General features: G+C 55.8%; 1 protein-coding gene across 1 annotated transcript; it reads right to left on the minus strand.

Moving 5' to 3' along the window:
• Positions 1 to 8061: 8061 nt before the first annotated feature.
• Positions 8062 to 25799, minus strand: P4HB (prolyl 4-hydroxylase subunit beta). Its single transcript, NM_001246429.1, is given in 11 exon segments — positions 8062 to 8998; positions 10052 to 10138; positions 10469 to 10650; positions 10779 to 10899; positions 11336 to 11536; positions 11953 to 12078; positions 12257 to 12361; positions 20224 to 20361; positions 20535 to 20668; positions 24446 to 24652; positions 25592 to 25799. Coding segments are annotated over 11 exon segments (1527 nt in total). The 5' UTR covers positions 25737 to 25799; the 3' UTR covers positions 8062 to 8917.

The raw sequence follows: 25799 nt of genomic DNA on the forward strand, positions 1-25799 counted from the left end.
ATAGGGCTCAGGGGCTATATAAAGCTGCACGGTCATCCTCCCCGGCGCGAGGGGCTGAAACTGAGCTGCACCCCCGCCCCGCGCCCCAGATCATGTTTAGTGACTCATCTTTCAGCCCATCTGTCACCGTGCCCGGCCAAAGGGGTCAGATCATTCTTGCCTGTCGCTCCCTGCCCCACAGCTGGACCTAGAAGGTGCCTTACCGAGGGCAGGAGGAGGCACCGGTGCAGAACCCATGAGATAGCTAGGAACGCGAGATCAAGGGCACAGTAGGTACCAAGGTCATTGGAAGGGCTTTTGCTCTCTACCTCCTGGAAAGTGAGGGGCGGCCACCCCCTCCACATCTGCAGAAGCACAGGTCCACCGTGCTGTGGGGAAACAGGCCTGAGCCCCTCCATCTCCCTACCTGTCAGTTTTCACCTTCCAGCGTGGCTTGCCTCACTCTCAATGGTTTCCCCAAAACTACTCTGATGGCCTAGGCAGGCGGATCGTGAGGTCAGGAGATCGAGACCATCCTGGCTAACACGGTGAAACCCCGTCTCTACTAAATATACAAAAAATTAGCCGGGCGTGGTGGTGGGCGCCTATAGTCCCAGCTACTCGGGAGGCTGGGGCAGGAGAATGGCGTGAACCCGGGAGGCGGAGGTTGCAGTGAGCCGAGATCGTGCCACTGCACTCCAGCCTGGGCGACAGAGCGAGACTCTGTCTCAAAAAAAAAAAAAAAAATGACTCTGATGGTGCTGCCTCCTGCTCAGAAACCCCGCAGGCATCCTTGGCTGGGATCTCAGTGCCTCAGGCTCCTGCTCAGTCAGTCCTGCGACTTTTCCTCCACATGCCTGGCTCCCCTGCCTCACACACCTGCAGGGGACAGGGTATTCCCTACACACTCATGGGTTCACCTGCATAGTGTCTCTGCATTCCAGGTTTGACACACATACTCACACTTAAGGTGGTGTCCAGTTTGCTCTCCATGTTCAGGGACCATCACACCCTGGGTGGTGTGCTCTCTCTGCCCCGGCCCCCGTGATCTTACCTCTAGAAGCACAGCCAAGGGAATTTTTTTGTTTGTTTGTTTGAATCAGAGTCTCACTCTGTCGCCCAAGCTGGACTACATTGGCGCAACCTCGGTTCACTGCAACCTCTGCGTCCCGGGTTCAAGCGATTCTTTTGCCTCACCTTCTCAAGTAGCTGGGACTACAGGGGCATGCACCACCACGTCTGGCTAATTTTTGTATTTTTAGTAGAGACGGGGTTTCACCATATTGGCCAGGTTGGTCTCAAACTCCTGGCCTTGTGATCCGCCCGCCTCGGCCTCCCAAAGTGCTGGGATTACAGACGTGAGCCACTGCGCCCAGCCAAGGGAATTTTTAAAACTCGTGTTCCAACAGGCTCTTCATTGCTGGCTGCCTTTACTTTTGCAACAGCCCCAGTGGAGGTCCAAAGTAGGGCTTGGACTACAGGACATGAGCAAGTGGATGGGACGGGACACAGACACAGAGTTGACCAGGGAGGTCTTTGTTGTCAGGGACAGCCATCGATTGTGCTGGGAGCACTGCAGCACTTGAAGCTGGATGGATGAGTCTGCTGGGGCTGTCTTCACAGACCACAGACTGAGTGGCTTAAAAAACAGATGGTTGGCCAGGCGTGGTGGCTCAACCCTGTAATCCCAGCACTTTGGGAGGCTGAGGCGGGTGGATCACCTGAGGTCAGGTGTTCGAGACCAGCCTGACCAACAAGGTGAAACCCCTTCTCTACTAAAAAATACAAAAATTAGGCCAGGCACGGTGGCTCACGCCTGTAATCCCAGCACTTTGAGAAGCCGAGGCGGGTGGATCACGAGGTCAGGAGATTGAGACCATCCTGGCTAACACAGTGAAACCCCATCTCTACTAAAAATACAAAAAAAAAAAAAAAAAAAAAATTAGCCGGGCATGGTGGTGGGCACCTGTAGTCCCAGCTACTCAGGAGGCTGAAGCAGGAGAATGGCGTGAACCCGGGAGGTGGAGCTTGCAGTGAGCCGAGATCGTGCCGCTGCACTCCAGCCTGGGTGACAGAGCAAGACTCCATCTCAAAAAAAAAAAGGCCAAGCGCGGTGGCTTACGCCTGTAATCCCAGCACTTTGGGAGGCCAAGGCAGGTGGATCATGAGGTCAGGAGATCAAGACCATCTGGCTAACATGGTGAAACCCCATCTCTACTAAAAAATACAAAAAAATTTCTGGGCATGGTGGCAGGCGCCTGTAGTCCCAGCTACTTGGGAGGCTGAGGCAGGAGAATGGCGTGAACCTGGGAGGCAGAGCTTGCAGTGAGCCAAGATCGCGCCACTGCACTCCAGCCTGGGCGACAGAGCGAGACTCTGTCTCGGGAAAAAAAAAATATAAAAATTAGCTGGGTGTGGTGGCAGGCGCCTCTAGTCCCAGCTACTCGGGAGGCTGAGGCAGGAGAATTGCTTGAACCCAGGAGGTGGAGGTTGCAGTGAACTGACATCACACCACTGCACTACAGCCTGGGCAATGGAGCAAGACTCCGTCTCAAAAAAAAAAAAAAAAAAAATGATGGTCCGTCCCAGAGCTCTGGAGGCTGAAATCTGGGATCCGGGTTTCAGCAGGGCAGGTTCCTCCTGAGGCTCTGAGGAGTGTCTGTCGCAAGCCTCTCCCCAGCTTCTGGTGCCGCCAGCAATCCTGGTGTCCTTGGCCCTAGCAGCATCGCCACGATCTCGGCCTTCATCTCCATGGTGTTCTCCCAGCCTTTGTCACTGTTCACATCACCCCCTTGTGTAAGGACACCAGTTATAGTTGGGTATTGCCTCATCTTAACCAGTGACATCTGCAAGCATCCTGTTTCCAAACAACGGTCACATTCTGAGGTCTTGAGGGCTAGGACTTCAACGTTAATTAAGGAGACACATGAGTCAACCCATAATGCTGGTAAAACCCTGCAGGTGGTCACTAAAGGCCTGAATGAGGACAGAACCAAGACTGGCCAGCAGCTCTTTGCAGGGGCAGAGGAGAGCTGGGCCACCAACAGCCTCGCATCATTAGGCTGATCTGCATCCAACGAAATCAAATCAGCAAACATATTAGACACCTCTAGGTGCAAAGCCTTGGCCAAATCCTATGGGAGGGCTGGGCACAGTGGCTCATGCCTGTAATCCCAGCACTTTGGGAAGCCAAGGCTGGAGGGTCAGTTGAAGCGAGGGGTTTAAGCAGCCTGGGCAACATAGTGAGACTCCTTTGCTTTAAAAAAATTTAAAACTGGCCGGGTGCAGTGGCTCACACCTGTAATCCCAGCACTTTGGGAGGCCGAGGAGGGTGGATCACATGAGGCCAGGAGTTCGAGATCAGTCTGGGCAACAGGGAGAAACCCCCCGTCTCTGCTAAAAATACAAAAATTAGCCGGGCGTGGCGGCGTGCGCCTGTAATCCCAGCTACTCAGGAGGCTGAGGCAGTAGAATCTCTTGAACCCGGGAGGCGGAGGTTGCAGTGAGCCGAGATCACGCGACTGCACTCCAGCCTGGGCAACAGAGCAAGACTCCATCTTAAAAATAATAATAAAAAAAAATTTTAAAAATAAAATAAAAAGAGTAAAAGGAAAAATGCTGCTGGAGAAGGGCGCTGACGGAGGGTCCCTGCCTGGAGAAATTTCCTGGACCTGCGTTGGTAGCCAGGTGCACCCCCTGCCCCCTCCCCTGCCCCCTGGGCCCCTCGCCTCGGGTACACCACCTCTCCAGTCACACACTGGAGTGGCCCTGGAGCCTCTAGCCAGGCCCGGGCCTGCAGACACCCTGAGGGGGGTCGGCTCCCAGTGTGGCTGCATTTCTAGGGACTCAGGGAAAGGTATGGACAGTTGGAATTCCAGGTCACTTGGGAGGAGCCAGGCCATTTTTTCTGGCTTGTTTACGTGAAGCCTGGAGACGAAACGTTGTACACTGGAGACAGGCTCTCCTCTGATGTGAAGATTGCCTTTTCTCATGTTGTGGAAAGTTCTGTCTGCCCTCCCCCCTCAGAGGATCAGATGAAAGCACGCTGGATGAAGCTGCCACCAACAGTGTGACAAGGAACGCCCTTTCCAGGCGTGACCGGGCCTCAGGCTAGAGACGCGGTGGGGGCAAGACCACCCGGTGAGCCTGTTTGGCGACCCCAAGCAAGCCCCTGTGTCCCTCCTGCTGGAGGTGAGCTGGGAGCGTGCAGAGCTTTTGGCTTTGGGGTTTCTATCTGGATCACCCGAGGGACTGGTGCCTGAAGCCTCGCCAGTCACAACAGATTTCCTTGAAAGGTATTTATGTGCCTTCTATTCTAATAAGGATGTGGGAACCGTGTGTTCTACGCCATGATGGACACTCCCTGGAGCTCCTCACCCTTGAAACGTTCCATCAGAAGCCGGCCATCAGCAGTCGTGCCTGCTCCGCCGTGGGCGAAGCGTGCTGTTCATGCAGCGTGACGTCAGAGCCAAACCTGTCTTCATGGAGTTTTGTCCCTGATTCTTCTTGGTCCATATGAACTTGCAAATTGACCTAGTTTGCATGACTTTAAGTTTCTGCCTTCTGGAGGACGAACTAGAACATCTAATGCACAAGGTTTACCATCACACTTTTTTAATTTTTTTTTGAGACGGAGTCTCGCTCCGTCGCCCAGGCTGGAGTGCAGTGGCGCGATCTGGGCTCACAGCAAGCTTCGCCTTCCGGGTTCACGCCATTCTCCCGCCTCAGCCTCCGGAGTAGCTGGGACTACAGGCGCCCGCCACCACGCCCAGCTAATTTTTTTGTATTTTTAGTAGAGACGGGGTTTCACTGTGTTAGCCAGGATGGTCTCTATCTCCTGACCCCGTGATCCGCCCGCGTCGGCCTCCCAAAGTGCTGGGATTACAGGCGTGAGCCACCGCGCCCGGCCTACCATCCAACTTTTAAAAGTCCAGTGAGGCCTGGCTGGGCTCAGAAGCTCACACCTGTAATCCCAGCACTTTGGGAGGCTAAGGTGGAAGGATCACTTGAAGCCAGGAGTTGAAGACCAGCCTGGGCAACATAGGGAGACCCCCTTCCCTTCAAAAAATTTAAAAATTAGCCAGGCATGGTACTGGGTGCCTATGGTCCCAGCTACTTAGAATGCTGAGGTGCAAAAGATTGCTTGAGCCCAGGAGTTTGAGGCTGCAGTGAGCTACAGTCACACCACTGCACCCCAGCCTGGGCAACAGAGCAAGACCCTGTCTCAAAAAAAAAAAATGTCCAGTGAATGCAACCAGCAGTGCTCTGCAAAAACACCCGGGAGACCCTGTTAGTAAAGTCAGCTGAGGCCAGGCGCAGTGGCTCACGCCTGTAATCCCAGTACTCTGGGAGGCCAAGGTGGGTGGATCACCCGAGGTCAGGAGTTCGCGACCAGCCTGGCCAACATGGTGAAACCCCATCTCTACTGAAAATACAAAGATTAGCCGGGCATGGTGGTACATGCTTGTAATCGCAGCTACTCAGGAGGCTGAGGCAGGAGAATCACCTGAGCCCAGGAGGCAGAGGTTGCAGGGAGCTGAGATCGCAGCACTGAACTCCAGCCTGGGCAACAGAGTGAGACTCTGTCTCAAAAAAAAAAAAAAAAGGAAAAGTCAGCGCAGGTCGCACTGCAGTCTGGCAGGAGGGCCAGCCTAGGGCCAGAAGGGCCCTTCCCTCCCTGAGGTCAGAGGACCCCTGGGGTGTAGTACATAGGCCCAGCAATCACTGTTTTAGGCTCCAGGCCGGTGGCTTCCTGGCATCTGGAGAGACAGAGGATTGGGAAGTCCCAGGCTGCTAAGCCCTAACCACCTCCCCCCAGAGCCTTCAAAGTCTCCCCACTAATCCAGCAGCCCAGTCAGAGAAGTTTTGGACACTGCCCCACCACCTCCCAGCCACAGCCGAGCCCAGGAATGTGCTCATCAGCTGCCTCTGCAAAACGGGAAAGGTATCAGTGACTCCCTCCCCTTTCCAGAGCACATGACACCAGTGCTGCGGCAGCTGCGCCGTGTCCCAACGTTCTCTCCAGAGGGCCGGCTCCCCGCACAGCTGGTCCACAGGGTCACTGCACCCCATCCCACGGCCAGGGAGCACAGGCAGAAATACAGCCCACCCCTTTAGCTGTGACTCGGGACAGCCTCCCTCCTCAGAGACCCTGCAAGGAGCCACAGCCCTTGGGCCTCTGCCCACATCCTCCCACGGCACCTCCAGATGCCGTTGCCCACTTTTCCGTGAGTACGCGGCTCACTGTGTCGCAGGACCCAGGCATGGCACACAAACCCTGCTGAGGCCCTGGAGCTGAACTAGCCAGAAACCAGCCCCAGCACGGGCTGTCTCCAAGACCCACAGAGCTGGGGGCCAGGGCAGACGGCAGCACCCAGACTGCCGAGCTGGTGTGAGCCGTGTGGGGCCAAGGACATGTGGGCAAACCGGGCTGGCTGGTGCTGGCGACGTGTTGACACAGGTCCTCGCGGCATGCTGGCCGGATACTCCACAGCCTGGAGCGGAGGCAGGAGCCGGAGCGGCCGAGTTTGTGAGGGCCTGTGGGGCCGGCAAGGGAGGTAGCGGGGAGAACGGGAGAACCGCACCCCCGGCGAGGCCTGGTCTGGCTTGAGAGCCGTCTCTGGCTCCAGCAGCTGCAGCCAGCCCGCAAGCTCGGGAACTGGGACACCCGGGAATCTCGGCAGTGCAGAAGCTCCTACTCTAGGAAGCACATCAGGATGTGAAGTTGGCGGGGCTCACAGAGTCACAGGCAGGGCTCCTCAAGGCAGCCTGGTGAGGGTCGACTGTTCCGTCCGACCTTCTGAGGGCCGAGCAGCCTCCCTAGAGCTGCAGCTCCACCCCCACCTGCACCCTTGGGCTCCTTCCTCCTGCCTCACTGCCCTCAGACCACCATGAGCCCTGCTGGATCCTCAGGGCCTCTGCCGTTGCCCTCAGGGGGACCCACAGACACCACAGAGCTCCTGTTGCCTCCCCTGCAGAAAAGCAGCAAATCCAGGCTCAGCAGAGCCATCGCCCCGCCCTGCACACAGGCCGCGGCTTGCTGTCTGCAGAAAAATTGACTTTCAGCCTGGCGCGGTGGCTCATGCCTATAATCCCAGCACTTTGGGAGGCCGAGGTGGGCAGATCATGAGGTCAGCCAGCAGATCCTGGCTAACACGGTGAAACCCCGTCTCTACTAAAAGTACAAAAAATTAGCCGGGCGTGGTGGCGGATGTCTGTAATCCCAGCTACTCAGGAGGCTCAGGCAGGAGAATCACTTGAACCAGGGAGGCGGAGGTTGCAGTGAGCCAAGACAGCACCATTGCACTCCAGCCTGGGCCACAGAGCAAGACTCCGTCTCAAAAAAAATCGAGTGTATGTGTTTTTTCTGCATGTGAAGCACAGGAGTGCTGAGGTTAAGCCAAATTACAACTTCAAGACCAGGAGATCCTTATTTTTAGAGACAGCTCTGTCACCCAGCTGGAGTGCAGTGGCGCGATCTCCGCTCACTGCAGTGTTGACCTCCTGGGATCAAGTGATCCTCCTGCCTCAGCCTCCCGAGTAGCTGGGACTGTAGGTGCAAACCATGCCCAGCTAATTTCTAATTTTTCCTAGAGACGGGGTCTCCCCGTGTTGCCCCAGCACTGGGATTCCAGGCGCGCGTCCCTGCGCCCAGCCCGGCCCGTTATCGTGTGAAGGGTTAGTGATAAGCAGGGCCCCCCGTTCCTCTCACCCTTCCTTGAAGCCTGAGTCCACGTGATTTCTCGTCACTCCACGGCAGGGATGGGAGGGAATGACCAGGAGTCTGAGCATCACGTGGGGCTGGGTGGCTCCACCCGTGTCCACATCCGGGGTCCAGAATCACAGAAGCCCCATCAGAGTCCAGGTAAAGCAGCCTACAGGCAAGGAAGGCATCCTCCCCGGGAATCGCAAGCCTGCACAGCTCTGCTGGGGAGACTGGGGCCTGTTTCTGCATCTGCACCTCGTCCCAGGGGCGAGGCCTCTCAGCACCAGTAACCCCACTAAGGCCTGGCAGATGGCCTTGGCGTCCGCATTCCAGCCCAGCTCTCCGGGCTTGGTGAGATCACAAACCCGAGGCAAGGACAGGTGGTAAAATTTCAACTTTATTTGGCCAATGTGTTCAATTCGATTATGAAATAGAAATGCCTGAAGAACTGTCAGCGTCTGATGCAGCTCCAGCATCCTTGGCCACCTCCCCACCCGGGAGTCAAGGGTCCTGGTTCTGCCTCGAACAGGCCACAGGCCATGCTGTAGAGAGGCCAGTGGTCACAATGAGCCCACGACAGGAGGAGGAGCCCTGGCTTGAGGGAAGGGGAAGGCCCAGGCCTGTGCTGGGCCCCAGGGCTGGCAGCCACCAGCTCCTCTTCCAGGCATGGGGGACACCCTGACAGGATCTGAAAGTCTCCATTTACCCAAAAAATGCAAGAGCCATGATCAGTCATGGCGACACTGCAGGCGGTACTGAGTGACCATGTCCAGTCCGGCTCCGTCCCTCCCACACAGGGGACAAGCTTCTCCGAGGAGGCCTGGCCAAGGTGGAACAAATACCCTGATGTCGAAAAATGTCTAAAAATCCCACAAACGGAATTTTCAAAAAGAGGAGAAACCTCCCGCGGGAGGGAGGCAGCGAGACTCCGAACACTCTAGCAAGCACTCTGGACAGACCCATGTATGAAAAAGTACATCATGGTTTCAGGAAACAAGCCCCACCAGGGTGGGCTGCCTGGAGATGGATCCCTTTCCAAAAACCGAAAAGCAGAAGGAAGAGACGGGGGTGAACGGACGGTGTGTAGGGGTGAGGTGTCACTTCAGAGAGGTTCCCTGGGTTTCCGGCGACGCCCTCCTTCAAGCGAGGGCCGCAGGCTTCGGAGGCGTGCGCTGCTGCTGGGTGTGCAGCCCCCGAGGGGTCTCGGCGGCGCCCGGGTCTGGCTTTTGCGTATTACAGTTCGTCTTTCACAGCTTTCTGATCATCATCTTCCTCCATGTCTGGCTCCTCTGCTTCTTCCAGGTCCTCGAGATCCTGGGATACAGGAAAAGGGGCGGGGCGGGGGGGGCAGGTTGGCTGCAACAGCTGAGGCTGCCGGCCCCCAGCACCCCACACTGCTCACACCGGGGACTAGCCGGCCACGGTGGACATGGCCACCGGCCACTGGAGCAGCCAACCCTGGTCTTTACGAGCTACACAGGGGTCTTCCCAGGAAGAGTGACGCCTGGGGGATTTCTGCCTATAGCAGGATGAATCAGAGCCCCCACTGTGTCAGGAACCCTGGGAATCCCAGCTCAGCCTTGGACCCTTCCACTGGGCATGGAAGGCGTATGTGTGTCTCCCAGCTTGGCACCATGGAGTCTACAGAGGGTCCACATCTCGGCAGGGACAACAGCCCCAGCATGAAGTCCAGGCACAGTCACCACTGGGGTGTGACCATTCTACTTCCAACCCTTGGGCTCTGGCCAATGACAGGCCACAGGCAGCACCAGGGGCCGGCCCTCCATCCCCAGCCTGGGCAGTGTTCCCACCTCCCACTGTGCACCAGCACTCCCAGCAGGCCCTGCCAGCCTGGGCTGACCACGCCCTCATCTCCTTCACCAGGGTCAAGCACCCCGCCCCTGCCGCATCCTCCCAACACCAGCCTTCCTGCTTGCCCGGCAGAGTCACCACTGCTGCTGGCCACGCACTGACGGGCAGGACTAAACTCCCGAGGGCAGACCCATGTCTGCGCCCTTGTGCCCGGCCCCACCAGGGGGCTGGGGATGGACCTCTGAGTCCAAGTTAGCAGCATGTGAGGAACCGGTGCCATGTGTCTGAAAAGGTTTTCTAAGCAAAATCTGGTTTTTAAAGATGCCTTCAACCTCGTCCCCTAAAGAAGTGCTGGCCAGGGAGAGCTGTTTCAGCCGAGCACTGGGAGCACATCCCTTGCCCTGCTGGGCGAAGGTGTGGGGCCCCAGAGCCCTGGACGCACAGACGTGCCTCCAACGGCACCATTCCCATCACAAGCCAAGCCCAAGTGGGCATGTCCCATGGGGCCAAGGGGCTGAATCCCAGAGACCAGCCCAGGGCTGTGACCCCACTCACATCATCATCCCCTGCCCCATCCTGGCCACCGCTCTCCAGGAACTTCTTAAAACCATCCAGCGTGCGTTCCCCGTTGTAATCGATGACCTGTGGAAGACAGGGGTGAGTGCAGGGGCTGGTCCCGGCCCAGAGCCAACCTCCTGGCATTGGCTCCTCCTCCCTAGAGAAAGGCAGAGCAGGCCCGGTCCGGTGGCTCACACCCGGAATCCAGCACTTTGGGAGTTCAAAAACAGCCTAGGCAACATAGTGAGATCCCATCTCTCTCAAAAAACAAAGGTGGGTGCTTCTGAAGGAGCTCCCACAGCTCTTCTCCCACCCGACTAGCCCCAGGCTCCTTCCAGAGAGGCACCCAGGCTGGCGTGGGGACCACTGCTCTTCCCAGAGCCCGCCCCAGCCCCGTCTGGAGGGAAGGCGCACCGTCCTGTCAGCACTGGCAGGAAAGAACTTGAGTGTGGGGAAGCTGTGCACTTTGACGGCCTCCACCTCGTTAGCAGTCGAGTCCATCTTGGCGATGACGATGTTCTCATGGTCCTTGTACGTCTCTCCCAGTTTATCCCAAATGGGAGCCAACTGTTTGCAGTGACCACACCATGGGGCATCTGAAAAGAAAGCAGTTCTAGGGTGTGTCCCGGACACAAAGCCATCGGCAGACGCTTCCCCAGGAGTCTGCCTACCTCGCGCGTGCCCTGGTGGCACAGACCTGGGGAGCTGAAAGGGCAACACTTACAGAACTCCACAAAGACGTTTTTTTTCTCATCAAAAGCCACGTCTTCAAAGTTCTTCCCAACAAGCACCTTGACAGGCTGCTTGTCCCAGTCCTCCGGCAGCTCCTGGCTCATCAGGTGGGGCTGGAGGGCAGGCACGGCACGGTGAGGGGCGGCGATGTCTGGGGGACCACAGAGCTCCCCAACCCTCACCCTGCCCGGGACTGAGGTGCGTGGCTGCCCTGGGCACACCAGGGTGGCAGCCGCAGACACCAACAGTGCCAAGAATCCAGAAAGAGAAGGCTGGGCCAGTGGGCTGGGCCCAATGAGCCCACGCAGGCCGCACCCTCGCCGGCCAGGAGGTTTCCCTGAGGAGCATCTGGGCCAGCCGTGTGGACAAGAGGGCTCCGACAGGTCCCCAAAGGTGTGACAAGAATGGTGGTCTTCACACCATCTTGGGCTCCGTCCTCTTACTCTGAAGATCTTACTTTGAGGACGAAGCCCAGGACACTGAGAGCCCAGAGACCCCAAGGTGGCGGCTCTACCCGGGAAGCAGCCCTGGCCCGGGACGCGCCCGCACCTTGATTTTGCCCTCCAGGAAGCGGTGGCAGAACTCTGTGATCCTCTCTGCCGTCAGCTCCTCCGATTCGGGCTTGTACTTGGTCATCTCCTCCTCCAGGGTGATGAGGCGCACGGCCGGGCACTCTTCCTTCTTCAGGCCAAAGAACTCAAGGATGCGCTGGTTGTCGGTGTGGTCGCTGTCGATGAAGATGAACAGGATCTGGGGGAGAAAAGGAGGTTGCACAGGTGCAGGAGACGGCTGGCCTCTGCCTCCAGCCCTGACTTTGCTCGGAAGGTGCGGGAGACGGCTGGCCTCTGACTCCAGCCCTGACTTTGCTCGGAAGGTGCGGGAGATGGCTGGCCTCTGCCTCCAGCCCTGACTTCGCTCGGAAGCAGACCGTGCTCCTGGTGCCTTTTTCCTCCAACCTGGATTCCAGGGTTGCCCAACCATACCAGCAGGTGACTGGGAGCAGAGGTCTGGCCTGGCTGGCCCCTCGCCTACATCCAGGCTGTCCTGAATCAGGTGCCCGATCCGGTCCAGCAGGCAGCCTCAGGAAGGCCCCACACTTGTCACCTCGGGAAGAGTTGTACTGCTCCCTGGCACTGCCCCACGAGCCACCCAGAAGAGCAGCTCACCTTGCCCTTGAAGCTCTCGGCTGCTGTTTTGAAGTTGCTCAGTTTGCTGTCATAGTCAGACACACTCTTGGGCAAGAACAGCAGGATATGAGTCTTGATTTCACCTCCAAAAATCTTCGGGGCTGTCTGTGTTATAAACTTAAGTTACTGGGTCTGAGTCACACACTATTAATGCAGAAGGTTCTCCCAACGGCCTCCAATGTCAGACGCTGGACAGCAGTGGTGACCGGGAGCCTCATGCCACCCCCAACCCACTCCTCCCCATCCCCAGCCTGGGGGCTGCAGGGCAGCAGGGAAGCCGCACCTGCTCGGTGAACTCGATGACAAGGGGCAGCTGGTTGTGTTTGATAAAGTCCAGCAGGTTCTCCTTGGTGACCTCCCCTTCAAAGTTGTTCCGGCCTTCATCAAACTGTGGACAGAAAGAGGGCCCTGACTGAGCATTGCTGCTGGGAGCACAGCCCCTGGGCCCGGGTCTCCCTGGACGTGGGAAGTCACAGCAGCCAGCAGCCCTGCCCTCCCGTGGGGTTTCGAGCCACAGGTCCAGCAATGGGTACAGGACATGGCTGTTCCTCGACAGCAAGACTGGCTCCGGTCACGGCCTTATGGCTGCCCGTGAATTCAACAGCTGGCTTCACATCCAAAACTCAAGCCTGGCGCACGTGGTCCTCCAGCAACCCTTGAAGTGTGGCCCATCCCCAGGGCCCCCAACCTTTTCAGGGCACCCATGTGGTCAAAGCTATTTTCTTTTTTATTTGTTTTTGAGACAGTCTCGCTCTGTTGTCCAGGCTGGAGTGCAGTGGCACGATCTTGGCTCACTGCAACCTCTGCCTCCCAGGTTCAAGTGATTTTCCTGCCTTAGCCTCCCGAGTAGCTAGGACTACAGGCGCCTGCCACCACGCCTGGCTAATTTTTTTTTGTATTTTTAGTCGAGATGGGGTATTACCATGTTGGCCACGAAGGTCTTGATCTTTTTTTTTTTTTTTTTTTGTGACGGAGTCTTGCTGTGTCTCCCAGGCTGGAGTGCAGTGGCGTGATCCCCATTCACTGCAAGCTCCACCTCCCGGATTCAAGCCATTCTCCTGCCTCAGCCTCCCAAGTAGCTGGGACTATAGGCGCCCGCCACCACCAGCTAATTTTTGGTATTTTTAGTAGAGACGGGTTTCACCGTGTTAGCCAGGATGGTCTCTCAATCTCCTTACCTCGTGATCTGCCCGCCTCGGCCTCCCAAAGTGCTGGGATTATAGGCGTGAGCCACCGCGCCCGGCTGGTCAAAGCTATTTTCACACTCACACTTCTCTGGCCTCTGCCTTTTCACTCTCCCTCTCACGTGCTGCGGCACAGACCCACAGAGGCTGCTGGGCGCAAGGTGTCGCAAGAGCAGGAGGGCAGGAGAGGAGAATCCTGCTGGAGGAATCTAAAACATCACTCAGCACTAAATTGTTTTTGTCTGGGACAAACTAGTTTCCGTAAAGATGTGATTTATGATAACATGTAAGGGGATTATTATTCTTTTAAAATAAATTTGGCCACAGTGGCTCAGGCCTGTAAGCCCAGCATTTTGGGAGGCCAAGATGGGTGGATCGCTTGAGACCAGGAGTTCGAGACCAGCCTGGCCAACATGGTAAAACCCCATCTCTACTAAAAATACAAAAATAAGCTGGGCATGGTGGCGGGCACCTGTAATCCCAGGTACTTGGGAGGCTGAGGCAGGAGAATCACTTGGACCCAGGAGGCGGAGGTTGCGGTGAGCCGAGATCGCACCACTGCACTCCAGCCTGGGCAACAAGAGCGAAACTCTGTCTCGAAAAAAAAAAAAAAAAAAAAAAAAAAGGCCGGGTGCAGTGGCTCACACCTGTAATCCTAGCAGTTTGGGAGGCTGAGGCAGGTGGATCACTTGAGTTCACGAGTTTGGGACCAGCCTGGCCAACATGGTGAAACCTCGACTCTACCAAAAATACAAAAAATTAGCTGGGTGTGGTGGTGCACACCTGTAATCCCAGCTGCTCGGGAGACTGAGGCAGAAGAATCACTTGAACCCGGGAGGCAGAGGTTGCAGTGAGCCAAGATCGTGCCACTGCACTCCAGCCTGGGCAACAGAGCAAGACTCTGTCTCAAAAAAAAAAAAAAAAAATACAAAAATACAAAAATCAGTTGGGTGTGGTGGCACCTGCCTGTAATCCCAGCTACTTGGGAGGCTGAGGCAGGAGGATTGCTTGAGTCTGGGAGGTAGACATTGCAGTGAGATCGCACCACTGCACTCCAGCCTGGGTGACAAGAGTGAAACAGGCCAGGCGTGGTGGCTCACGCCTGTAATCCTAGTACTTTGGGAGGCTGAGGCAGGCGGATCACCTGAAGCCAGGAGTTTCAGAGCAGCCTAGTCCAACATGGTAAAACGTCGTCTTTACTAGAAATACAAAAATTAGCTGGGTGTGGTGGTGGGCGCCTGTAATCCCAGCTACTTGGGAGGCTGAGGCAGGAGAATGGCTTGAATCCGGGAGGCGGAGGTTGCAGTGAGCCCAGATCGTGCCACTGCATTCGAGCCTGGCAACAGAGCAAGACTTCATCTCAAAAAATAAAAAATAAAAATAAATAAAGAGAAAAAAACGATTTTTTACATTCTTAGTTCTAGTTTCTAATACAACAGATCCCGAAAGGCGCAATCCACGTGCCCGTAAGGCCCTGGGGACCCCTAATGATGCACGGCAGCTTCAGGGAGTCCTAAGGCCACAAGATGGAGAGGCTGTGGCGCCCCAACCACGAGGGGTCAGCCTGCAGCTGAGGATGCGGCCTCGGCTCAGGCTCAGAGAGGCGCCCCTGTGCTGAGGCTCTTCAAGTGAGAATTTTGGGTGAGCCTTCCATCATTCCCCCGAACTACTTTTTTATTTATTTTTTTAATTTTTTTTTTTTTTTTTTGAGATGGAGTTTTGCTATTGTCACCCAGGCTGGAGTGCAATGGCGTGATCTCAGCTCACTGCAACCTCCACCTCCCGAGCTCCAGCGATTCTCCTTCCTCAGCCTCCCGAGTAGCTGGGATCACAGGCACCCGCCACCACGCCTGGCTAATTTTTGTATTTTTAGTAGAGACAGGGTTTTACCATGTTGGCCAGGCTGGTCTTGAACTCCTGACCCCAGGTGATCCACTTGCCTCGGCCTCCTAAAGTGCTGGGATTATAAGTGTGAGCCACTGAGCCCGGCCCAAACTATTTTATTTTTTTTTTTGAGACGGAGTTTCACTCTTGTTGCCCAGGCTAGAGTGCAGTGGCAGGATTTTGGCTAACTGCAACCTCTGCCTCCCGGGTTAAAGCAATTCTCCTGCCTCTGCCTCCCAAGTAGCTGGGATTACAGGTACGTGCCACCACGCCTGGCTAATTTTGTTTTTTTAGTAGAGATGGAGTTTCTTTCTCCATGTTGGTCAGGCTGGTCTTGAACTCCCGACCTCAGGTGATCGGCCTGCTTCGGCCTCCCAAAGTGCTGGAATTACAGGCGTGAGCCACTGCACCTGGACAGAACTACTTTTTAAAATATTTATTTATTTATTTTAATTTATTTTATTTTATTTTATCTATTTTGAGACTGAGTTTTGCTCTTGTTTCCCTGGCTAGAGTGCAATGGCACGATCTCGATCTTGACTCATTGCAATCTCCGCCTCCTGGGTTCAAGTAATTCTCCTGCCTCAGCCTCGTAAGTAGCTGGGATTATAGGCATGTGCCAACACGCCTGGCAAATTTTGTATTTTTATTAGAGATGGGGTTTCTCCATGTTGGTCAGGCTGGTCTCAAGCTCCTGACTTCAGGTGATCTGCCTGCCTTGGCCTCCCAAAGTGCTGAGATTACAGGTGTGAGCCAGCGCGTCCAGCCAAAAAAATTTATTTTATTTTTATTTTTTGTAGAGACAGTCTTACTATGTTGCCCAGGCTGGTCTCAGACTCCTGGCCTCAAGCAATCCTCTTGTCCTGGCCTCCCTGAGTGCTGGGATCACAGGTGTGAGCCACCAAGCCTGGTCCCCTTGAACCTTTTTTTTTTTTTTGAGACAGAGTCTTGCTCTGTCGCCTACGCTGGAGTGCAGTGGTGCTTCTCGGCTCACTGCAAGCTCCGCCTCCTGAGTTCACGCCATTCTCCTGCCTCAGCCTCCTGAGTAGCTGGGACTACAGGTGCCCGCCACCACGCCCAGCTAATTTTTTGTATTTTTAGTAGAGACGGGGTTTCACCGTGTTAGCCGGGATGGTCTCCATCTCCTGACCTCGTGACCCGCCCACCTCAGCCTCCCAAAGTGCTGGGATTACAGGCATGAGCCACTGCGCCCGGCCTCCTCAAACTTCTTAAATGAGACTTGGGGAAATAAATCACGCATCCTTTCTTACTGGCCGTTTCCATGTATGCGTCTGCAGAGTAACTTGGAGACCGGGTGCCACTTCCTGCTCTTGTGCATGCTGTGCCTGGGCCACCCTGACCTGGCCTGACTGCCAATGAGCTGATGCTAAACCAGGACACAAGCACCAACCACCCTGCCCGAGCCCGAGGGGCAGAGGCTTCTAAGCCTGCTACCTCTTCCCCAGAGGGGCAAAGGTGGATAAGGAGAGGCAGAAAAGCCAAGTTCAGGAGGCCCTTGGAAGGAATCCTTTGGAACATGAGCTGCTGATCACAGCCGTGCTCCCAGTGGCACGGGTGGGCTCGCACTGTGCTCAGGAGTAACGCCGGGCCGCAACTGCAGGCAAACGAAATCCCCCCACCCCTGCAGAACAATGTCTCTGACTCCCTCCAGAGTGTCAGGCGCCGCCTACACCATCTCATGCCAAGAAGCCAGGAGGAGACACTGCCGCAGCTGTCCCAGGGCTGCCATCGTTTCAGCAAAGATGCTACACCACACTCAATCACGGTCTACTGCGGTAAGGGAAACTGGTCCACTTAGCAGGGCACAGCAGCAGGAGGCCAGCCCTGCCAGGCCACGGTGACAAACAGCATAGAAACGCCCAATGCAGGCCGGGTGATATGGCTCACGCCTGTAACCCCAATGTTTACAGGCTGAGGCAGGAGGATTGCTTGAGCTCAGAAGTTCGAGACCAGCCTGGGCAACACGGTGAAACCCTATTTCCACAGAAGTATTAAAAAATAGCCAGGTGCGGTGGTGCACACCTGTGGTCCCAGCTACTCAGCAGGCTGGGGTGGGAGGACTGCTTGAGCCCAGGAGGTCGAAGCTGCAGTGAAGTGTGACTGTGCCACCGCACTCCAGCCTGGTAGCAGAGCGAGACCCTTTCTCAAACAACAATAACAGGCCCAGTGCTGCCGGCTGGGGGAGAAGAAAAAGTGAAATATCAGAAGCTCTCACACCCACGGTGCCAGTGACCAGCAGCCCCCGCAGAGGTTTTCCTGGGTTGCAGTGCCTGCCAGGGAAGGAAGGGAAGAGCAGGCAAGAGCGGGCCACACAAGAGCACCCGACTCAGCCAGGCTGCCCACTGCGGCCACTGCACACACAGGAAGGCCTCACTCACTTTGAGGGATGGGGGTTAACAGCCTGGTGAAAAAGGAACAAGTTGGACTCATCCTCTCAGCTGCGGGGTGAGCTCTGACTTCCAGGGCAGCCCCTACCACGTGCACCGGACAGGGGGCCGGGCTTCTGCCAGGAGCTGCCTGCAACGACCACGTTCGCCATCACAGACACCTGGGCCACCTTCAGTGGGCAAGAAAGCGCCACCCACCAACTGGCATCAAACCCAAGTGGGTTTGTCTGTGCCCAGCTCTAGTGGACTCCAGAGAATGGAGACAGAACGTTAACCTGTGGGGAGCCCACATGGATGGCCACGTGTGAGCCTTTGCAGGCAAGAGCAACGAAACCACCCTCCCGGCCTTCGCGGACACATGTCACCAAACTGTCCATAGAGTCACAGCGGCCACTGCGGACATCCAGGGCACTGAAGGAGCTGTGGGCTGTGTGACAAACAGGGCTCGCGAGTTTCGTGGGCTCTGGAGCAAGTCTCTGCCCCAGAACCCAAGGTAAGTCTCTGCCCCAGAACCCAAGGTAAGTCTCTGCCCCAGAACCCAAGGTTCAGGACAAGACGTGGAACTTTCTCTTTAATAAAAGCTCTAAAAAGACCTTTGGTTCCCTCAACTTTATCCAACACTTCACTGGCTTTTTCTAGTCAGAGGTTTCATTTCCTGGGCACCTTGCAATGGCAATAGACTAATTTAGCAACTCTCTTCCCTTCAGGGGACATCAAGAGAATGTCTCCTGGTAAAGAGCATCTACTGTCTTGAGTTATCTTGAGGAAGTGGCTGCAAAAACAGCTAAATGACAAGAACAAGAACATGGAAGCAAGCCATCCTGACCCACCCGCACCACCGCGCTCCAGGAAGCTGGCTCTACCCTCCCTCCTACCTGGTCCCGGGGAGTGCTGGATGCTCAGTGCTTACTACAGAAAGTGAATGGGTCGGTGGCTCACACCTGTAATCCCAGCACTTTGGGAGGCCAAGGCAGGCGGATCATGAAGTCAGGAGTTCGAGACCACCGTGGCTAACATGGTGAAAACCCGTCTCTACTAAAAATACAAAAAAATTAGCTGGGTGTGGTGGCGGGTGCCCTGTAGTCCCAGCTACTCGGGAGGCTGAGGCAGGAGAATGGCATGAACCCGTGAGGCGGAGCTTGCAGTGAGCCGAGATCGCGCCACTGCACTCCAGCCTGGGCGACAGAGACAGACTCTGTCTCAAAAAAAGAAAAAGAAAAAAAAAAGAAAGTGAATGGGTTCCTCATGTCCAAAACCACTGAGCCCCAATCCCAGAGGCTGCCCGTCTGACCGTTTGGCTTATGATGCTGCTATCTAAAAGGTTCTTCTTCTCCCCTCTGGAAACGACACAGGACAGGAGCTGAAGGTCCGATCGCCCCCGGCCGCCCTCCTGCCCCTCACTCCCCAGGTCCCTCCTCTCCCGAGACTTTCTCTCCTATCCACACTACCCTGGCTCTGAGCGGCACAAACCCACGATCACCCACATCCAGGTTCAGCTGTCCCTAGAGCACAAGTGTGCAGCCCCAGCCCCACCTGCCTGGTGACCGAGAAAAGAGACAATAGAAACCCACAGGCCCCATCTTGACACTGTGCAAACAAGGACCCTGCTGTGTCCTGGTAACGGGGAGAGGCGGCTAAGAGGCCACACTGTCCAGGAACCCTTCCCCAGGAGAAGGACAGCAGGATCAGGATGGCAGTTTTCACAGTGGATCCTTAGGGGTCGTAATGCCCTTGGGGCTGAGGGGCATAAGAAGTGTGGGTGCCACCTGGGTAGGAACACGCCCAGAGCGCCAATACTCCAGACCTCTGGGTAAGGAAAACGTTCTGGAAATAGGGATGCTGCAGGACGCTCTGAATGTAGTTAATACTTTAGAATAGTTAAAACGTGGCCGGGCGCGGTGGCTCACGCCTGTAATCCCACCATTTTGGGAGGCTGAGGCAGGCAGACCACTCGGAGCTCAGGAGTTCAAGACCAGCCTGGACAACACAGCAAAACCCCATGTCTACCAAAAAATACAAAAACTCAGCCCGGCGTGGTGGCACGCGCCTGTAGTTCCAGCTGCTCGGGAGGCTGAGGTTAGAGGATCACTTGAGCCTGGGAAGCAGAAGTTGCAGTGAGCTAAGAATGCACCACCGCACTCCAGCCTGGGCGGCAGAGTGAGAAACCCTATCTCAAAAAAAAAAAAGGCAAATGGGGCCGGGCGCGGTGGCTCACATCTGTAATCCCAGCACTTTGGGAGGCTGAGGTGGGTGGATCACGAGGTCAAGAGATTGATACCATCCTGGCCAAAATGGTGAAATCTCATCTCTACTAAAACAAAGATTAGCTGGGCATGGTAATGCATGCCTGTAGTCCCAGCTACTCGGGAGGCCAAGGCAGGAGAATCACTTGAACCCAGGAGGCGGAGGGTGCAGTGAGCCGAGATCACGCAACTGCACTCCAGCATGGGTGACAGAGCAAGACTCCGTCTCCCAAAAAAAAAAAAAGGGCAAATGTTCTTACATGTTTTATCATAATTGAAAAAAAAAAAAGCTAACAGTCAAAAGCAGTTCTGAGGCGGCTGTGGCAGGAGAGTGGCCAGAAGGCCCACAGCTGAATGCGAAGACCAGGCCACAGGCATCAGCGCAACACCCCAACTTGGCAAAGCTGCAGAACATACCTATTGGGCCAAAGGTGCCAGGAGCAAGGTTCCCTTAACGATAAGGAGAGCAACGCCACCCTCTGCAGACCAACCCCAGAACTAACCTGGGCAGAGCTGCCTGGGGCCACTCACCTTCTTAAAGAGGACAACCCCATCTTTGTCGAGCTGGTATTTGGAGAACACGTCACTGTTGGAAGTGATCCCAAATGGTATGTCATCGATGGCCTCTGCTGCCTGCAAAAACTGCTTGGCAGAGTCCGACTCCACGTCCTGAATGAGGAGGGAGAAGCAGAGGTCGTCACGATCCCGCGGCACCAAGCAGTAGGGCAGACCCTGTAGAGCCCAGGCCAGGGGGGACACGTGCAGAACTGCCAGCCGCAGGCTGTGGACCCCTCCTCAATGGATGACGGAAGGAAGGCAGACTGGAATGCTCTGGTCTGTACCTTGAAGAAGCCGATGACAGCCACCTCGCTGGACTCCACCAAGGACTCTGCAGCTGCGCCGTCAGGCAGGGTGGTGGCAGCCGGGCCCGTGCGCTTCTTCAGCCAGTTCACGATGTCATCAGCCTCTCTGCCAGCTAACCCCAAACAAATGTAGGTTCTACTCTCAAACAGGGAGTGCCACCTGCCCTGCCGGGCCTGTTCCCGTCTCTGCTCTCTGCCAGCCAGGCTGAGGACACCTGAATCAACCTAAGTAAGATGTTCTCCCACCATGGAAGAGGCCCGGTGTCGTCCGCCCGCCTCCTAAACCCCAGTGTACGTGAGACTGTGGTTGTGTTTATGGGGAGTGGGGAGGGAAGAGGGTGATTCTGTCTCTGAATAACAGCATCACAAACCCATTTTTTTTCTCTGATCTCTCTGCATTTTCTTTTGACACAGGGGCTCACTCTGTTACCCAGCTGGAGGGTAGTGGCAGAATCTTGGCTCACTGCAGCCTCCACCCACTGGGCTCAAGCAATCTTCCCAACCTCAGCCTCCCGAGTATCTGGGGTACAGATGCACGCTACCACACTCAGCTCATTTTTGTATTTATTGTAGAGATGGGGTTTTGCCATGTTGCCCAGGCTGGTCTTTAACTCCTGTGCTCAAGCAGTTTGCCCACCACGACTTCCCAAAGTGCTGGGATTACAGGCATGAGCCACCAATCCCAGCCCTTTTTTTTTTTCTTGGAAGACAGGGTCTTGCTCTGTCACCCAGGTTAGAGTGCAGTGGCATGATCATGGCTCACTGCAACCTCGAACTTCTGGGCTCAAGCAATCCTCCTACCTCAGGCTCCCAAGTAGCTGGGACCACAGGCATGTGCCACCACACCCAACTAACTTTTTTTTTTTTCTTTTTTTTTTTTGAGGCGGAGTTTTGCTCTTGTTGCTCAGGCTGGAGTGCAATAGTGTGATCTCGGCTCACTGCAACCTCCACCTCCCGGGTTCAAGCAATTCTCCTGCCTGACCCTCCCGAGTAGCTAGGATTATAGGTGCCCGCCACCACACCCAGCTAATTTTTGTATGTTTAGCAGAGACAGGGTTCCCCATCCATGTTGGCCAGGCTGGTCTCACTCCTGACCTCAGGTGATACACCTGCCTCAGCGGTCTCCCAAAGTGCTAGGATTACAGAGGTGAGCCACCGCCCAGCAATGTTTCTTCTTTTTTTTTTTTTTTTTTGAGACAGAATCTACCTCTGTCGTCCAGGCTGGAGAATGCAGTGGCGCCATCTTGGCTCACTGCAACCTCCATCTCCCAGGTTCAAGTGATTCTCCTGCCTCGGCCTCCCGAATAGCTGGTATTACAGGCGCCCGCCACCATGCCCAGCTAATTTTTGTATTTTTAGTAGAGACGGGGTTTCACTGTGTTGGCCAGGCTGGTCTTGAACTCCTGACCTCGTGAGCCGCCCGCCTCAGCCTCCCAAAGTGCTGGGATTACACGCGTGAGCCACCATGCCCGGCCAATTTTTCTATTTTTTGTAGAGATGGGGTTTCGCCACGTTGCCTAGGATGGTCTCAAACTCCTGGGATTAAGCAATCCGCCCACCTCGGCCTTCCAAAGTGCTGGGATTACCGGGATGAACCACTGTGCCCAGACCTAGCTAATTTTTGTATTTTTTGTAGACAGGGTTTCACCATGTTGCCCAGGATGGCCCTCTGCGTTTTTAAAATTTTATTTTTTGAAACGAAGTCTCACTCTGTCACCCAGGCTGGAGTGCGGTGGCACGATCTCAGCTCACTGCAACCTTACCTCCCGGGTTCAAGGGATTCTCCTGTGTCAGCCTCCCAAGTAGCTGGGATTACAGACGCGCACCACCATGCCCGGCTAATTTTTGTATTTTTAGTAGAGACGGGGTTTCACCATATTGGCCATGCTGGCCTCGAACTCCTGACCTCAGGTGATCCACCCGTCTCAGCCTCCCAAAGTGCTGGGATTACAGGCATGAGCCACCGCACCCAGCCTGTCCTCTGCGTTATCTAAATTTTCTTTGACGTGTACATCCATCAAACACACGTTCTCACCCAGGAGTCTGACAGCAGGCCTCATCTTAGAGAGGTGGACAGTAACTCAAAACTCAGTGCCAGTTTTCTACCTCTGGGAACAGGCTGACGCCCCGCCCACCTGACTCCCGCGCCTCCTAACTTATCCCAGGCGTTTCGGGAGTTCTCGCCAATGGCCCACCCTCCATGCCTCCCAGACCAGGAAGAAGATGACACACTTTTATGCCACCAAAGGCGGTCAACTGACAGGAAAGAAACTTCCTCCTCCTGGGAGACTGAGGCTAAGGAATGATGCCTCTCCTCTTTCCCTCCTAGAACTTGACTCCCTGGTCCGAATCAGGAAAACCCCATTCAGATGTAGAAGGATTCCACCAGTGCTAACAAGACGGTCACCAGTGACAAGTGGATTTAGGAGTGCTCATCTCATCTGCAAACCTGAGTGTTAGTGACAGAACCACGGTGACTTTGGACAGAGCACTTCCCGTTCCAAAAGTGAACATGAGTAAAAAATGAGAACATCGATCACGCCTGTAATCCTAGCACTCTAGGAGGCCGAGGCGGGCGGATCATGAGGTCACGATCGAGACCATCCTGGCCAACATGGTGAAACCCCGTCTCTACTAAAAATACAAAAATTAGCCAGGCATGGTGGTGCACATCTGTAGCCCCAGCTACTCAGGAGGCTGAGGCAGGAAAATCACTTGTACCCGGGAGGCAGAGGTTACAGTGAGCAGAGATCGCACCACTGCACTTCAGCCTGGGACAGAGCGAGACTGTCTCAAAAAAAAAAAAAAAAAAAAAAGGAAACATCAAAACAGCCAAGTGAGAGGCAACCACAGAGCTGCTGCCACTAGAACAGGACAGGGCACACCTGCTTAAGGGGACAAAAGGAAACATCAAAACAGCCAAGTGAGAGGCAACCACAGAGCTGCTGCCACTAGAACAGGACAGGGCACACCTGCTTAAGGGGACAAAAGGAAACATCAAAACAGCCAAGTGAGAGGCAACCACGGAGCTGCTGCCACTAGAACAGGACAGGGCACACCTGCTTAAGGAGACAAAAGGAAACATCAAAACAGCCAAGTGAGAGGCAACCACGGAGTTGCTGCCACTAGAACAGGACAGGGCACACCTGCTTAAGGGGAGAACCCTGCTAACACTGGAAAGAGCTGCTTTCGGGCTACCCACCGTGTGCATCTGACATGCCACAGAACCGGTTTTATAGACGAGTTTTCTTTTGCCACCGTCACTGATCTGGCTACACAGGGGCTCGGCCTCCACTACGGCAGCTTCAGAGGCGGCAGACGAGCAGCTGAGGGCCCATGCTACAGACGGAGCGGGGCGGGCTTGGATTCGAGGTCTGCTACCGACAGGCGCGATGCTGTTACTCAGCTGCTCTAAGCCTCAGCCCTTTGTCTGGGAAAAGCCCGCCTCACAGAGAGGATGCGAGGAGAAATCACGCAAGCACGTGACGCAGCAGCTGGCACGCTACACACAACAGCTAGCAGGTGTCACCCCGAGAGCTACAGCCATGCTGCTGCTCCTAGGAACAGGGGGCAGCACAAACAGCCCATGTGGCCAGAAAGGCACCAGTCTCCCTCTCCTCGCTGGTCAGTCTCCAAACAGACCTCAGCCAGCCGCCCCCAGGATGGCACCAGACAAGATAGGTTCTCCATTTGAAGGTTCTTACAGGATGAAAACTTTCCTCACAGGACCCTCAGGGCACAAGTGGACAGAGAACCAGGCCTGAGGAACGGGATCCCTCCAAGCCTCTGGAACCCGGCCTCCCCACCGCTCAGACAGCTGCCCCTGCCCTTCCAAGTTGGCAGGCCAGTCCCTCTCTAAAGAGGGTTCAAGGGCAGTGCCACAGCCACACCTGTATATTCCTTGGGGGAAGCCGTGTCTCCATTCCTGAAGAACTTGATGGTGGGATAGCCGCGCACGCCGTACTGCTGGGCCAGGTCAGACTCCTCCGTGGCGTCCACCTTGGCCAACCTGATCTCGGAACCTTCTGCCTTCAGCTTCCCAGCGGCTTTGGCATACTCAGGGGCCAGAGCCTTGCAGTGGCCACACCAAGGGGCATCTGAAAGCGGAAATGAGATGCTAGAAAGCAGCCTTGATCCCTAAAGCAGCCTTGATCCCTCAGCAGTGCTTCCCTTTTTCCTCTGGCATTTCCCTTCATAAAAACCTTATCTACTCACCAAGATAACCCCTCCTAACGCACAAGGCTGAGCTGATAGCCTGGTGTTCTTGGGCAATATCAGGACAGAGGCCGTGAACGACAAACTACCACCAACCAACACCAGCCCCCACTCTGCTATGTCACCATCAGCACAGCCAGACAAACCTTTCAATGGTTGCTGACTTCTTATTCCCCACAGGCAACTAAGGCAAGGATCTCCCCTAGACTTTCCCTTTAAGACTACAGACAAAAGTGAAGAAGTGAACGTGGCGGCCTGTACCAGCACTGGCTGTGAGTATGAGATGCACATCCGTGCACACAGGCCCTGAGTTGCTTAGGGTGAGAATAAGACGATCTGTCAATAGAGTTAGCAGCTGTGTCAGGCACAAGGTTCCCACCCCAGGGACAGAGCTCAAATCCTTATGGACATGAGGAAGGCTTGGGATTCTCCTCTGAGACACCATCGGAAGGACTGCTGTGGCAAGCTGAAGGTGGGGTGGGCAGGAGCGGGGCGCCTTCCGGGTCGGCCCCCGGGGAGGACTCGGCAAGGCTGGACACTGGCTTGCTCTGTTTGCTCACACAGGTCGATCCTGTTCTTCTCGCACTAACAGGAAGATCCTGCCGTGCGCAGGGCGGGCATCGGGACGGCCCCCCGGCTCCCAGCCCGGCTCTCACCCCCAGGGAGCCCCGGACATGGCCCCCAAGGCGGGCAGCAAGGGAGCCCTTCAGTTCCGGGCGCGCCGGGGGTCCCGACCCCGGGGGCTGCCGGGCCGTGCCTGCGTCCCAAGAGCCTGGCCCAGCGGCCCCGAGCCCCGCCCGCCCGCCAGGCCCGGCGCTCACAGAACTCCACCAGCAGGTACTTGTGGGCCGCCAGCGCCTCCGCGAAGTTGCTTTTCCGCAGCACCAGGACGTGGTCCTCCTCCTCGGGGGCGTCGGCGCGCACCAGGGCGGCCACGGCCAGGCACAGCAGAGCGCGGCGCACCATGTCGGACACGGAGCAGGCGGGGCGCTTCGGTTGGCGCCGCCGGGACAGCGGGGGCGACGAGAG

This window comes from Pan troglodytes, chromosome 19, assembly GCF_028858775.2.
Source record: "Pan troglodytes isolate AG18354 chromosome 19, NHGRI_mPanTro3-v2.0_pri, whole genome shotgun sequence".
Taxonomy (NCBI): Eukaryota; Metazoa; Chordata; class Mammalia; order Primates; family Hominidae; genus Pan; species Pan troglodytes.